Source organism: Parus major, chromosome 14 (assembly GCF_001522545.3).
Source record: "Parus major isolate Abel chromosome 14, Parus_major1.1, whole genome shotgun sequence".
Taxonomy (NCBI): Eukaryota; Metazoa; Chordata; class Aves; order Passeriformes; family Paridae; genus Parus; species Parus major.
In genome coordinates this window covers 954529-969706 of record NC_031783.1, presented here as the reverse complement: position 1 = coordinate 969706, position 15178 = coordinate 954529, and the positions used below count along the sequence as shown (strand labels likewise).

General features: G+C 50.1%; 1 protein-coding gene across 1 annotated transcript; it reads right to left on the bottom strand.

Annotated features, from left to right (window-relative positions):
* Nucleotides 1-263: 263 nt before the first annotated feature.
* On the bottom strand, nt 264-9029 carry TEDC2 (tubulin epsilon and delta complex 2). Its single transcript, XM_015643136.2, has 8 exons — nt 8513-9029; nt 7371-8046; nt 5919-5972; nt 4008-4092; nt 3578-3686; nt 3271-3372; nt 2669-2880; nt 264-482 (listed from the first exon to the last, which is right to left on the bottom strand). The coding sequence occupies exons 2-8, from the start codon at nt 7748-7750 to the stop codon at nt 339-341; spliced, it is 1086 nt and encodes a 361-aa protein (XP_015498622.1). The 5' UTR covers nt 7751-8046; nt 8513-9029; the 3' UTR covers nt 264-338.
* Between the last annotated feature and the right edge of the window lie 6149 nt (nt 9030-15178).

Genomic DNA, 15178 nt, shown 5'->3' with positions numbered 1-15178 from the left:
ATCCATCCCTGTCCTCTGGCACTGGAAGCCATTCCCTGTGTCCTGTCCCTCCAGGCCCCTGTCCAAAGCCCCTCTTCAGGAGCCCCTTTAGGCACTGGAAGGGGCTCTGCTGGATTCTTCTCTTCTTGGGGCTCTCCCAGCCTGGCTCCAGAGTAGAGGGGCTCCAGTTTCCTGCTACAAAAGGAAATTTAAAAGAAGAAAATAAAAAAAGCCCAATAATAAAAACAACCTCCTGGAATTTAGGTGAATAAACAGGCAGAGTAAAGAAGTTAATAGAAAATATTTATTGCTTAGAGCTGTCTTTGGCTCTGTGCAGGACTAGAAGGAGGCTCCCCAGCTCAGTCCAGCAGCTCATCCCTCACCAGCACAGGGAAGTGCCGGCCACCCTCACAGAGCTGGGTGTGGATGGCCCGGAACAGCCCTGCAGAGCCCTCCAGGAATGGCCTGGCCTCCAGGACAGGCAGCAGCTCTGCCATCATCACCTGGGCAGGAGCAAAGGAGACACTGTCACCAGAGCCAGCAGCACTCCAGTATTCCTTGAAGTGGCTGCCTAACAAGTGAAATCTAATCAGAGCAGTATGACTAATAACAGGCTAATTGATTGATGGGTATTTTCTTTTGTCATATTTAATAAAGGCAGTGGTTCATTTTCTGCTCATGAACTACCTCGGCTGCCACCCAGCATTTCCAGAGCAGTAAGACAAGTGGCAGTGCTGCTGCCCTGCTGGAGGGAAGGCCCAGCACCAGGATAAGATCAGCATCCTGCAAGAAACTGAAGCTGGTGTTGGTTCAGGAGCTCTGCAGCCACACAGTGAAGTGCTCACTCACCCAAGGATAAATTCAACCCTCCACTCAGGACTGTTCCCATCACCCCCCAGTTATGCCAGAGGTCTAAGTGGCCAACTCCAGCCCAAACAGGCTACAGGGACTGCTCAAGCTGTCCAACATTCCCTGGCCTGGCTGCTGCTCCGTTAAACCTATGTTTGGATCTCAGACCATGCTGTCAAACAACCCAGTGCAGCATCAGCATCAGCTCTGGGATTAGGACTGACTGACAACTCAAGCACAGGCCACTTCAATCACTGGACAAAAATGGGTCTTTGGTGCCCCACTCTTGAACAGACATTTTGCCTGGGATTTTTATTTTTTATTTTTTCATCTGGCATGAAATGATGAAGTCTGAGCAGCCTGCACACCAAAACCCCCCCAGCCTGCTGCCCACTCTGCCTGCCCAGGAGAGAGGACAGCTGCATGTGTCAGCCACCTCCCTAAAGGCTGCCAGAGATCCAGGAATGTTTGGACAACACTCTCAGGCATAGGGTGGGATTCTTGGGCTGTCTGTGCAGGGCCAGCAGTTGGACTTGTGATCCTTGTGGGTTTCAACTCAAGTTATTCTGTGATTCCATGATTGTTCCCTGCTGGATACAGAGGAAGACCCAAACAGAACAGAGTACAGGGACAGGAGAGCAGGACACGGCTGCTCATCTCTGGGAAGTCTCTTTCTACAGACATGAAAGCTACCTAAGGGGAAAGATGGCACATGAAGGGAGTGCTGCACTGCTCCACCTCCATCTACCTGATCTGCTCCTGGTACTTAAGAAACAGATCTTCACCATCAAAGACAGGCCAAGAGCTACCAGGAATTTCTATGATGCTTGGCATTCCTCCATGGAAAGGCAATGGACAGGCTTGGCCCAGAAATAGGTATATCCTTTTCTGGGATATTTATCTTGTAACATGTCCACTTGCTTCACCTGTCCCAAGAGTTTCACTTATCCTGCACACTCTACACAGAGCTGCTTCAGACCCTCAGGGCTCACCTGGCACAAAGCACCTATTTGGGTATATGTGCAGAAGGAACTTGAGTCAGCCAACAGAGCAGCAGGAATCAGGCTTTGGTCATCACTTCATTTTGGGTGGATAAAAAAAACCCCAAACCCTTCATAATCCATAATATAGGATTATAGTGCTGAAATCCCATTTGAAGTCAGGTAGCAATCTGTCTTCAGCCACAGGGCTGCAGCCAGTTATTAATAATGCCTCTCTGGCTCACAAAAAATGACTTTGCCAAAGCCTCTATCGTTCAGGTCAATGACAAAGAATAGGTCAAGGAGTAGATTTGATTTCACAGATCTTCTCTGCCCTTTGCTGCTGGCTGAGAAGAACAAGTAATCCCTGTGTAGCAAACTCTCTGCTCAGGCTGCTGAAGAAGCTGACACCTCCTACCCTGTTCTAACAGTCTTGAATGGTAAAAGCAAGAATAGCAGCACAGTAGTTTGAGATTTAAAAGGAAAGTAACAGAGAACAGAGGAGTTCACTCCAACTGGAAGTCACACAGGAGGGAATGAGTGCCATAATAGGGCTGTAAAGGCCTGACAAGAGGGACATTACCAACAACATGTCCACTGCCAAATTCTTTCAGAACAGGTAAATAAAATCTTATCAGGAGAGGGTCAGGCATGTAAGGGCGTCTGCTCTGCCCCTAACAATAACAACAACAAAACAAGTCCCATTTACCAACTAAGAGAATAAGGCATAAACACAGAAACATCACTGGGGGAACTTGCTATGCTGCTGCTGCCCATCAACACCTTCTACAGCCACTGCTGCCCCACAGTTGTCCTTTTCTTTCCCTGCTCCAGGAGCACTGACACTTGTCCAGACTCACCTTTTGTATGGCAATCTCTTGGTGCAGCATTGACACTTGCAGCTTCAAGGTGAACAGGTCCCTCAGCTCCTGGAGACTGGAGTAATAGAGGAGAGGCACAGCCAGCATGTCTGCACTGTCACATGTCTGTCCCCTGGCAGGGACACAGGCTGGAGAGCAGCTCCCCACATCCCCAGTGCAGTCTGGGCGCAACCTCAGCTGGGACTCCAGAGCTGCCAGGGTACAAGGCAGGAGACAAAAACATTCGAGTTAAATCTGTTCTTGCAGACTTTATGATCTACTTATTGTTCCCAAAAACTAATGGCTAAAGACACTATTAATCAAGGTAAGCTCCTCACACATGGCACAATCAGGACACCCTAAGCTGTGGCCTGCATTGTCCCCTCCCCAGCCCTCTTGACCTGCAAGTGCAGTTCAAAGCTCCAAGTCTCTCCTGAACACAGAGGGGTGGCACACAGGTACCACAGATTTGTTTGCCACCAGAGAATTAAGTGTCCCATTACCATAAAGATAACCAGGAGAAAAATGACCTTGGTCCAGTGTCCTGCAGACACTGCAAAGGGCCACCTTCATACTGACCACAAACACAGGGACTGTCTCACCTGCTCGCAGCAGCTGCAGCTTCTGCAGGCACTGGGACACTGTGGTTTGCAAACCCTCCAAGGTCAGAAGGCTTTCATACTCTCCTTGCAGAGTGGGAGGGTCTACAAGAGATGCAGAGAAAAAGTGTGAGCACTCCTCCCCAAACAGCTTCCAGAGTGGCCTTGAGTTCACCAGCCTTCATTTCAGGCAGAGAATGTTCCTGTCCCTCATGTCCAGCACACACCAAGAACATAAACACATGGAACTGGAGGCCAAATCATCCTTATTCCACTTTCTGCACTCCCAGTGCCCTTTCTCCCTCCTTACCTACAGGCTCAGCTTCCACATACTGCCTCAGATGGGAGGGGACATCCTGGAGGCCCCTTAACTCCTCCTCTATCTCTGCAGGACTGAGGCTCAGCTTCGGGGAGCAAAACTCAAACAGCAGCAGATTAAGGAAGGTTCCACAAGACAGCTCTGTGCAGCATCCTGAGCCCCAGGCCAGCTGGGATCAGGGCAGAGGGGACCAGCCTGGGAAGTGGCACTGCAGGGGGAAGGTGAGGATAGCACAGCACAGCTGTGCAGGGCATGCTTGCCTTGTGGCCACTTTTGGCTGGATCAGAAGTTTTGTAAGTGATCAACATCTATACTGTGAACAAACCCACTGCCTGCAAGTGCTGTTATTGGAGGCATAACTCTCTCCAGTTGGGAGCTCACTGCAGAGCAATTGCACCCCATGCCTGCTAGGAAAGGATACAGTTGTCTGGATCCTCTCCATAAAACGGGTCCTTGCAGCTGCTGCATCTGCACTTGTTTGGCACAGACGACATTTCTGCCATGCCCTGAAATTCCAAAGGGGCAGGAGGTGGAAGTTATGCTCCTTTGTACCAGACAGTGCTCACGCTGAGCTGTGACACACCAGTGTGGCATATCAGTGCTTTAATTACAAGTGTGTGCCTCCCCTCTCTCACAGGTTATTTATCAGCCATTCCCAACTTATTCCCATGGCTGCTATCAGATCAACAAGGACACCCTGCAGAAAGCATCAGACACTGAAAAACACCTGTTACTCTCTCATTTTGAGAGGAAGGATCAGAAGACAGACAGCACACTTCCATAAGCAGAGTATGAACACATCCCTCATTCTGTTGTATTGTCCTGCCTGTGTTTATACCCCATAGGAAACAACAAATCTTCTCTTCCTTTCTTATGAGTAAGTCATTTGCATTTCTGTATATTTATTCTGTAAGTATAGGTGTACAAAAAAAGAGCAGACAGGACAAACTCTCACCCTAACTACTTCATATTCCAAACTTCCTCGAGATTCTTCTGTGATAATTCTTTTGCAGGGACAAAGTGGTATGTTTGGCAAGCAGAATGACAGCAGCGTGTCAGGGATGCAAGACAAAAGTTTAAGGACATTATCACGAGGAACCTGGCCAGGACTTCACACAAAACTCCACCAGTTTTTTAGATAAAGCATTGCACAAATAACAGCACTACCAGAGAGATGCATTTCACTCACAGAGTTCAACATCCTCATGGATGCACTGTCCCCATAATATCTTTTCCTTAAGGACTGTCTCCCAAAACCTGCTGCAGGAAGCGAGAGCCATCAGGAGGAAGCTTAAAATAGTTCTGCAGTGCCTGACTAACTCAAGTGTGCATGTGTCTTCCTTCTAGCCTAATGGGTCTTTTAAATCATGTTACAATCTGCAGATTTCAGAAGTACATTATGCAAAGATGTGGCAAGGTTAATGGAACAGGAAAGAACAGAAGTTCCCAAGAAAATCTCCCCTCTACAAGGGATCTTTAGTGCAAAGGTTATTCTCAATCTGTTACTGAGTTGAAAGCAGTAGTGAGAAGTATAAAAATTACACCAAAGTGATTAGAATGCTAAAGGCTCAATTTAGAAGTGAAAATTAAGGATATAAAGTCTTTACAACTTGCAGAAGGGCAGCTAACAAACTGGTGACTGATAAATGACAGTTTCCAAGAGGAGGAGGAATTCTTGAGGGCAGCACAAGGGGTTATAGCTAGATTTAAGAAAGGGTTTATGCTTAATATCTGAGCAAAGCACATAATGGGCAATCTGCTGAATTACAGCAAGAATTTTCAGAGGAAATGTGGGGAACCCTTCTAGAAGAGTGAAGAGTGGACCAGAGTACACAAACCCCAACCACCTGCATCATCCCTGCAGTAACACTGTAGCTGGCTCTGTGTTAGAGCTCAGCAGCAGGAACCAGCCTCAAACAGAGACAGCTGTGCTGCATCCAGGCTGCAAAGCCAGGGCAGGGATGGTTTGGGAAACTCTCATTGGATAGTGTATACAGCCAGCCATTGCACAGGGTGTCCTGCCTTCAACAGTTGTATGGCACCAGCAGAGACTTCTGCTCCACGATTAAAGCATTCCAGGAACTTCACCACAAAGTGATTAATGGTAATTAGCACTTGGAAAACAAAAGTAGCACTAGTGGCTACAATAACAGGAGAACACATCCTCAGCAGCAGCCTTGCAGTATGGGAGCTCTTCCTGCTCCCAGTTCAGGCCCCACGCCCTGTGGGGTCACTGCCTCCCCTGGGCATGAAGAGCGAGCCACACCTGACCCCTCCTGACAGCCCTGAAGCTGAGGGTAGTTGTGCACTGAACTGGTCAGACTGGTCTTACCTGGAGTTTCTGGAATAGGCTCTCCTGTAGGATAGGGGGAGCTTCAGCTGGCATCTGTAAAACAGGAGCAGGATCAATCCTGGCAGCTGGAAATCAATTAACCAAGTCTTGTCCTCCAACAGGGAAAAGGGTGTTTTGTCAAAATCTGAAATTAATTTAGCTGGATTGGGAGATGTCAGCAACTCTGGAGGTTGGACCCACCACTGTCCTCAGACTGTCCTCAAGGAAGGAAGATTAGGCTGCTCATTTGACTCCACAGGCATCATGAAGCTGAGCTGGGAGAGCTCCTGCATCCTGCCACCAATCAGAGGTTCATCCAGGATGGGCAGCTGGGAGCAAAACCATGGCACAGCAGGGTACAAACATGGAAACAACACCTTCAGGGAAGCTTGTCTGCCACACCTTGTGCCCTACCTTAGCAGGACAGGGCAGCTTTGCTTAGCACCATGTCACACTCAAAGAAATAGGAAAGGGACATTTCAGCTTCCACTGGAAATATGATTCTTAACCCTAAACTGTTATTACAAAAACAGGAGGGTTGACAGTTGTTAGTCACATGCAGACTAGGAATGCAAAGCCACAGGTGGAAATCTAAGTAAATGTTTGAATCCAAATCCCTGTTCCCACAGCAACTGTCACTAAAGTGTCCTGGGGCCTTTCCAATGCTAATGAAAAGGGGTAATTTCCTCCCTGCACAAACACAAGAGTTAGGTTGTGGCAGCTGAGAGAATTATGCCTCAAAACTTTCCAGGGACATCGGATTGAGCCTCAATGTTTTGTTAAAACAAAAGAGGAAAGAAATTACTTAAACAAGACAGGCTGGCATGAATGCAAAGCCAATCTTCCAAGTATTATTTTACCACTTTTCCACAAAGAATCTCAGTAACATTCCCTTGACAATCCTTCCTACACCAAACCCTTGAAACAACTGCACTCTAGTTAGTCAGTCCTGATGCCTGTAGCTACATGGGCAGTGTTACAGGTTAACAGGGACAATATTAAACCCAGATGCCATCCCTCCAAACAGCACCAGGCACATGCTTTAGAGAGAGAGAGAGAAAATTCATGCATTATGTATTATCACAGTGTAAAAATAGAATAAATAAAAAAATCAATATGCTATAATAGAGAGTACACTCAGAGGAAAGCTAAGGCTCAAGAAAACTCTACAGAGACAGCTTTCCAAAACACTCACAGGGGACTATGAAAAATCAGAAGTCTTAATTGAAAGGCTTTCAAAGTCCCAGCCAACCAAGAATAAGCCCTTAAAATGAAAACACTTACTCAACCACAATAAAGGCTTTTAAACTGTATAGGATCCTTCCTCTTGAGAGGGATGTGAGGAGGATGAAGCCAGGCTAGGACCCCCAGAGCAGCCACAGCCAGCAGGATCTGTACACGTGCCTGTGAGTGTGGAGCAGAACAGAAGAGGTGCCCACCTCCCACACTTACCCCTTTTCCTGCAAGGTGCCTGTCCCCAGTGAGGTGTTCCTTTCCCATGGATCTGCAGCATCCTCCTTTTTGCTGGACTCTCCCAGGAAACCACAACTTTTCTTCCCTGCATCAAGTAACTGCTTGCCATCAGCTATGGAATTCTTTCCCACAGTTGAACCCCCTCCAGAAAAGCTTTGCTGCTCATTTGGGGCAGATTCAGACAAGCCAGGTGTCTCCCAGGGTTCAGCTGCAGCACAGACCTCTCTGGCACTGGCACCAGTTGCTGTCCTGTGACTCCTGCCTTGTTTGGAAGTCATTCCTTTTGAGGAAATCTTCCCAGATGTCCTGGGGCCTTGAGAAACACATCTGGCTGGGACTTTCTGCTGCAGTTTCTTCATGTCTGGGTCAGTCCTGTAAGGGGCTCTTAACTGGTATGGAGAGGGCTTCTTCAACAACAAAGGCTTTTTGCTTCCAGCTCTCACCTTCCTGCACTCATGGACATCCTCAACAGGTACAGGCACCTGCTGCTCTTCAGCTTTCTTGGGAGCATGTGCCTCACCTACCCATTTCTTTCCGGTAGCTCCCTGAGCCTCTAACGGAGTTTTCAAGATGCTTTTCCTGACTTTCAGTGCCTTCTCTAAGGCCCTGTTGAGCAGTTCCAGCTCCTCTAGCTCCTTGGGTGAAGGCCTGTCTTCTGCAAGAAGAGAAAACATGTCAGAAGGCTCAAACCTGGATGTTCCCCATTTGACGCTTCACTAACTTGCTTTTCCAGGTAGTACAGAGAGAAACTAAACCAAATGAATGGTGCAGGAAGCTATTTAGCTTTTTAGGTGTGGGAACAGCCACTTCACAGAGGATGCAGGTAGGATTGCCAGAAGCTTTAAAGACCCAGGATGGATGTGAGGATGAACCCAGGAGGACAGTTCTCCCGAGTCAACCTCAACAAGTGACACTCCCACACTTGGGTCAGGCCCACAGTCACTTTATTGCCGGCCTTGGCTAACGAGGCACGACTCCAAGCTAAGCCCAAGAAGGAGAGCGGGCAGAAAAAGGCACAGGGGGTATTTAGGTGGATGCAGAGCACTGGAATGACTCCTAACACCGCAAATGGCCCGGGGCCGGTGTGACATGAGGGGCACCGGCCCGGGGGAAGCGCTCACCATGTTCAGTGCTGGAGCCTGGCTGTGGCTGCTCCTCTTCTTCATCATCCCTGGAGGGAACAAACAACGAACAGGGGCCGGCGTTGCTGCACCGGGACGAGATCAGCACCCCCGGCCCGCGGGGCCTCGGACACGGCTGAGGGACCAGCGCCCGGGCCTCCTTCCTCCCTCCGGGCCGCCCGGGGATGGAGGGGCCCGGGAGGGCCGTACCGGGCCACTCAGCACACACCGGTCCCGGGCGGCCCAGCACACACCCGGGTCCCGGGCGGCCCAGCACACACCCGGGTCCCGGGCGGCCCAGCACACACCCGGGTCCCGGGCGGCCCAGCACACACCCGGGTACCGGGCGGCCCAGCACACACCCGGGTCCCGGGCGGCTCAGCACACACCCGGGTCCCGGGCGGCTCAGCACACACCCGGGTGCCGGGAGGATCACCACACATCGGTCTCGGGCGGCCCAGCACACACCGGTGCCGCACTCACCAGCGCCACAGGAGCGCCCGGCTCCGCGCCGCCCGCCGCTCCAGCTCCCGCCGCCGCTCCGCGCCCTCGCCCAGCGCCGTCCTCAGCGCCGCCGCCGCCCTGCAAGGCCCAGCGTGCTCAGAGCCCCGCGGGACCCGACCCGGCCCGCCGGGGCCCTGGCCTCCCGCCCTCACCTTCGACCGCAGCCCGCAGGCAGCATCAGCCCGGCAGCGGCCCCGCCGCTCCTCCCGCCGGCCCCGGCTCCGGCCCCGCGCTCGCTACGGCCCTGCCAGGACCTGCGGGCGGGGCGTGTCCCGCGCGCGGCGGGAGCGGCAGCGGCCCCGGGCCTGAGGCGTTCCGGCTGTCCCCGGGTCCCGCTCCGCCGCAGTCCGAAGGGTGTCGGGCAGGGGGGTCCGTGTTGTCGCTGTGCTTGCCTGGCGCGGGCGGGACAGTGCCGGGGATTCCCCGCTGGGCCCGGGGAAGCCGCTTTTCCTTCCGCTGCCTTCAGTGCTTCCCTCTCCTTCCTACGCCCTCTGAGGGGGCTCGGGCACCGCGGGCCCGTCCCACAGCCCGAGGTTCCCGGCACACCCGGGGTCAGGACACAAGGGGTTTGTTCCTCCCAGCCTTGGCAGTGGAGCGGCCCGAGAACCCAGAGCCCCTGGGCTCCGCACGGGCCCCGCAGCCGGAGGCAGCCCCATCCGGGGCCGGTGTCAGCCCCGGGAGCCCTGGCAGAGCCGCCCTCAGCCCAGCGGACACAGCGCACGGCAAAGTGCTGCTGCTGCCGCCCGCCGTTTGCATCAGCAGAAAAGATAATCTGTGGGGTGTTTTTGATGGAGAGGGGACTCTGCCTTGCCCTGCGGCTGTGGGAGCTGCCGGGTTTGTAGCGAGGACTCGGAGTGCTGCTGGACCCCGGCAGGATCAGCTCTGCTGCGGAGCAGTGCAGTTCTCCAGAACAGCCCGTAGCTGGCACTGTCCAGGCAGCTGAGAAGCAGGAATCCTGTCCTTCCCCTCGCACAGCAGAACCAAAGTTAACAGAAAAGTTAGAAAGTAAGAAAGAAGTGGTTCTTTGCCTTCAATGGCTCAGTCTTGAGGCTGAGATGCTCGTGATTCTCTGCAGCCACGTACCACAGACTTTTAAAAAGAGAAATTGAGAATTCCAGGTGATTCATCGAGACAGGGCTTTAAAACCCCTTATAAAACATTGTAAAATGTCAGAAAAATCCTCACACATCGTGAGTTTTCACATTCGTGAACTCAGCATTCTTCCAACTGTAATTTGCACTTTTGGCACAGACAGAGAATGATTTCTCTCTTGATTGGTAGACTTTGCAACGAATCTGGCAAATAGGCTGGCCCCTTCCTGCCCTGAATCGTATAAGGAACTGTGAGTTCACTGTCAGAGCACTGTGAACATTTCACTTCTGAGGCATGAGCCAAGGTAGAGCCCAGCCAGATATCTCTGGGCTCAGCAGGGCTGATGGGAATATCAGACACTCTGAAAATAGTTTAATCAACAAAGTGGCACTTCTCCTCAGGCACCTGCATGCTGTTGGCATTTAAGTATTAAAAACAACCAAAAAAGTGATCAGGCTTCAGTAATCCTGGAAAGTCACCTGAGGCATGAAGCCTGCTGGAGCAGCACTACTGACATGGCTAACTTTGGCATCAAGTCTCTGTGGTTTGGCAGTGCTAAAAATTATCCTCAAAACCCAAGGATCCCTTTATACAGCAGATGAATCAAGTGTGTGATTCCTGAGCCTTTGGCTTCCTGCAGGCAGTACAATTCCCCCCAACAGACAGGAAAGGTTTAATGCAGGCACTTTGCTGCTAAGCTGCACCTTGCTGGGAAGAAGGTCAGATGACTATCTGCATGTTGGCTTAAAGATTTAAGTGAGGTAAGGGCTGCTACCATCACAAAATCAGGAGGGGCAAGTGGGGTGAGGAGGGCAAGACTTTATCTTGTCCCTTCCAGCTACAGACAGCTCTGGTTAAACCACAGGTGAAACCACGGCAGGGACCTTGGGGTGAGATGATAATTGACAGGTGGAGAGCAGAAACCTCCTGACAGAGATAAAACCACTCCTCTGCTGGTGCTCAGGGTTCATAGGTGCTGACACTGGACATTACAGCCCAGCTGCTCCCATCCCTTTCTCCTGCTCCACTCCACACCTCCACCATGGGCTCCTGCCTTCTGAGGAGTCTTTCAACAGGGCAACTGCTGGGTAAATCAGTTCCTGCCTTGTCTTGTGGGTGGTTGGGTTTCCAGTGGATTATCTGACAAAGCCAGTTGAAGAAAAGGTCCCAGGTGTGTGTATCTGACTCTTTTCACTGAGAGCAGCTTGTGCTGGAATGGGTAAATGTAGCAACAGGCCCTGCATCAGTACAGACCTGATGTGGCACAGCTGGCATAGGTGACATTTGTGCCAGGGCCTGGATTTTAAGCTAACAGAATCTGAACTGTGTTTCTGCTTCATGACATTGCTTGCTGGGAAAATGCAAGCATTGCTAAGTAACAATTCAACTGGTACAGAGATTTAGTTACAAAAGACAGGTTAAAATACTTGTGTGATGTACTGCTGGTACACAGGTCTGGCACCAGTTATTTTTGGGCCTGAAGTCATGAGAATTTGGCACAGGTGAGATGTAATGGAAGTTACACTGTCAAGACTCATTCACCTCTCAGGCTGACAGGTGCCAGGTGATTTTCTGCAATCTGTATTTCTATTTTCCTGAGAGTCCAACTCTCAAATACTTGTGAGTATTCAAGTGCCCATAACCCATCATGATAGGATTCCTTGGGGCAAAAGTAGACATCACTTAGCAACAAGAAAATAAAAAGATTAAACCAGGAGATAAACTTCATCACTAATACACCTCCCCATACTTTCTATGTTATTGCTATATGATTCCATGAGCTGTGCTCCTCCTGTGTGCTGCCCCTGGGGATCAGTGCTGTTTGCAGAGCTGGCACAGGAGAATCCTCCCCATGTTGTGGCTTAACCCCAGCCAGCAACTCAGCCCCACACTGCTCACTCACCCCTTCCCAGAGGGATGGAGAGAGCATTGTAAGAGGAAGAGAATTCATGGTTTGAGATAAAAACAGTTTAACAGGGAAAGTAAAGGCCATGCAAGAAAAACAGGACAAGGAATTCATTCCCTGCTTCTCCTGCTGGCAGGTGTTCAACCATCACCAGGACATCAGGACACTGTCACAGGTAACAGTTCCTTGTGACAGGAAAGGTGAGTGCTAATGTCCTGACAAACAATTCCATGGGTGAGGGGATGAGTGATAACTTCTTTGAAATGGATCTTAATGTCTCTACCAGCTTCAAGCAGCAGGTTTGTTACAGAGCCCAGGCAGCTTTGACTCTTGAAGCAGACAAGTGGGTCTGCAAGAGCTTGAGTTTCTGAACTTTGGGGTAAAATGACAGGTTCAAGGGGCATATGTGGCAGGGAAAGCTGTACCTTCCTCATTCCTCAGCAATGGGGAAAGGAAGAGGGCAAAATGTGGCTGGGAGTTTGGGATAAAAGGCGGCTGCACCCTCTGAAACCTCGGGAGAGAAAACCCCATGGGTGTGTACCCTGGTGGACTCTCTCCCTTTATTGGAATAAAGTTGCAGGACTCCTCTGTCTCCTTTATGAGCCCTGGCTTTTCATAGTTTGATCTTCTGTACAAGCCCAACCAGTAACCCACCACTAAACCACGTCCCCAGGTGCCACATCTATGTGGTTTTTTTAACACCTCCTGGGCTGGTGACTGTACCACTGCCCTGGGCAGCCTGTGCCATGCCTCACTGCCATTACAGTGAAGAATTTTTTTCTCTAATATCCAATCCAAAGCTTCCCTGGCAGAACTTGAAGTTGCTTCAGCTGGCTGGATAAAAAATGCTCACAGCAGGGACATTCTCACTGGAAAATACTCTGTATCCTCACCCTCTTCCTGAATGTTACATTGGATCAGCCCAGTCTGAAACAAAATGGGGAGGACAAAGGAAATCTCCTGTATGTGAAACAGATTGTCAGGAAAATAAATCCACAAACACCAGAGGATTATGTCCAAAAAGGGGACAGAGGAGTCCTGTAAATTTATTTGAATAAAGGGGGAGGCCATGGGGCATTTCCCCTGGGGTCTCAAATTTTTGGAGGATGCAGCCTCCTTTTTTATCCTTATTTCCCGACTGCATGTCCCTTTTTTTTCCCCCATTGGCTGAGGCACTTGAGAGGTACAGACTCCCCAAAATGCCTAATAGCTGAAATGCCTAATACCTAAGCAACCTTCTAATATTTACCTCTCTCCCTCTTTGTCTTTTCCTTGTGTCAATTAGTGGAACTCCTTATGGAATTTATGACTCTTCTCGTTGTTTCCATCATCTCTCAGTATTCAATTTTATACATCAGCAGACCTACAGTTTGTTTGTAAAGACAAATCTCTCATTCCATTTATCAATCAGTGTGGGATCCTTCCCATTGTTGTTTTTTTTTTATCTCTCGGTATCTAGCTTTATTTACCAGCACATCCATAGTTTGTTTGTAAAGACAAATCTGTCATTCCTTTCACGATGGAGTTACAGTGTGTATCCAATGGGAAAAGACTGTCGCTGAGGTGAGAAGATCCAAAAGAAAAAGGAAGTTCTTTCCAAAGATGTTCTCATGTGTCCAGCTGGGAGTCTGGGCTAGGGGAGCAGCCGGTGTGGGGAGTTCAGGGCACTGGAAGCTGCGTTTCCCTGTTCTGGGGCACCTCGGGCTCCAGCGCTGCTTTCTCTGGATGTGGCCCTGCTGTGGCTGCAGGGACACAGGAGCTGCTGGGATCAGCCTTCTCCAGAGGCTCTGATTTCACTGCGGGAGCAGAGCAGGGACAGGAGGATCCATTGCCCCACAAGAATTTCTGCCAACAGCAGAGGCCAAAGCCCCGGGCTGCGGTGCAGGTGATCCTTGGCTGGGCTGTGCCGGTCCGGGCTGGCTCTTAAGAGATCCTGTCTGACCGAGTGGGAAGGAAGGGAGGAACCTTGGTTTGGTATTTCAACAAGGAGAGCTGGGCTGTGGAGTGACACCTGCAGAGAGGGAAGGCTCTGAATCTGGAGATTTGGCCAGGGTGTTTGGAAAACATCTGCAGCAATTCATCACTACCCCCCTGAGCACCGTGTGCAGGAGTGTTCTGCCTTTGCTGTGTTACTCTGCCAGTGGAGTTTTCTGATGTGCTGCAGTAACAAGTGGGTCTCTCCCCCCTTGTTTCAGTAGAAAACTATGCATTTAACACATGCAGGTCCCCATAAAGCCAGACCAGGAGTTTACAAACCACAGGGGTAGCAGTAGATTAATACTGCCCCTGGGGACTGAATGTGTTAAGGATCATCACATTAACACATCTTCAAAATCCTGAGCCCAGGCTGAGGTCTCAGTTCACACCAAATGAAAACCATGTCCCTGGGAGCTTTTGGAGAAGGGAAAGTCCTTTCCCGGTTGTTTGCAGAATCACCCATATCACTGAGGGATTTATGGGGCTGTTTTGCCCTCCAGGCTTCTCGCTACCTGATTTACAGGCTGGGAAAATGCAGCCAAATGGAAACCTGAGGGAGATTTCCTTTTTTTCTCTCTGGCCTTTTCACAGGAGAGAGTGTTGAGAAAAGGAGATGGGGTTTCTCTGGGACAAAGAGTACCCACCCATTGACCACGGCTTCTCCTGTTGAGGCATCATGCAAGGCCTTAATCCTGGGACCAAGTCTGGCAGTGAGATTTGCATGATCATTTCATGCTCTGAGTGCTTTCACAGCACCATTAATTCCCTGGGAAGTGCAGCTTCTGTGTATGAGGGGTGAACTCTGGGCTCATCACAGTGGAGGCTGTGGGTACTGAAGTTTGCATGAGATAAAAGGGGGAAAAAAAAGAAGCTATTAGCCAAACTCACAGGAAAGAAGAACAAAAAACAAACACCATCAGGAATGAAATGCAAAGGTCTGAGCTCTGGGGAAGTTTGAGCCTCATGGAGGATAGAGAGGAGCAAGGGCCAAAGACAAATATTCTTTTATTTCCCTCAGAATTGCTAACAAAGTGTATAACAAATGTATTTTCTTGTCTTCCATTATAACATTACTGGATAAAAGCTAAGACACTGCTGTCTGCTTCTTGGAGAAAGTACAAATATGGGGCATGCACACCTTGGAGAGGCAAGGCCAGACTCCAACACATTCACATCTATTCCCAAAT

Bases quoted from the DNA above. Each gene is read 5' to 3' on its own strand.
- TEDC2 (XM_015643136.2), bottom strand. From the start codon at position 7,750: ATGAAGAAACTGCAGCAGAAAGTCCCAGCCAGATGTGTTTCTCAAGGC. The intron at 5,973-7,370 runs GTAAGTGTGGGA...CCTGTTTTACAG, and splicing joins GGCACCTTGCAGGAAAAGGG to ATGCCAGCTGAAGCTCCCCC. The intron at 3,373-3,577 runs GTAAGGAGGGAG...CATCTCTTGTAG, and splicing joins TGTGGAAGCTGAGCCTGTAG to ACCCTCCCACTCTGCAAGGA.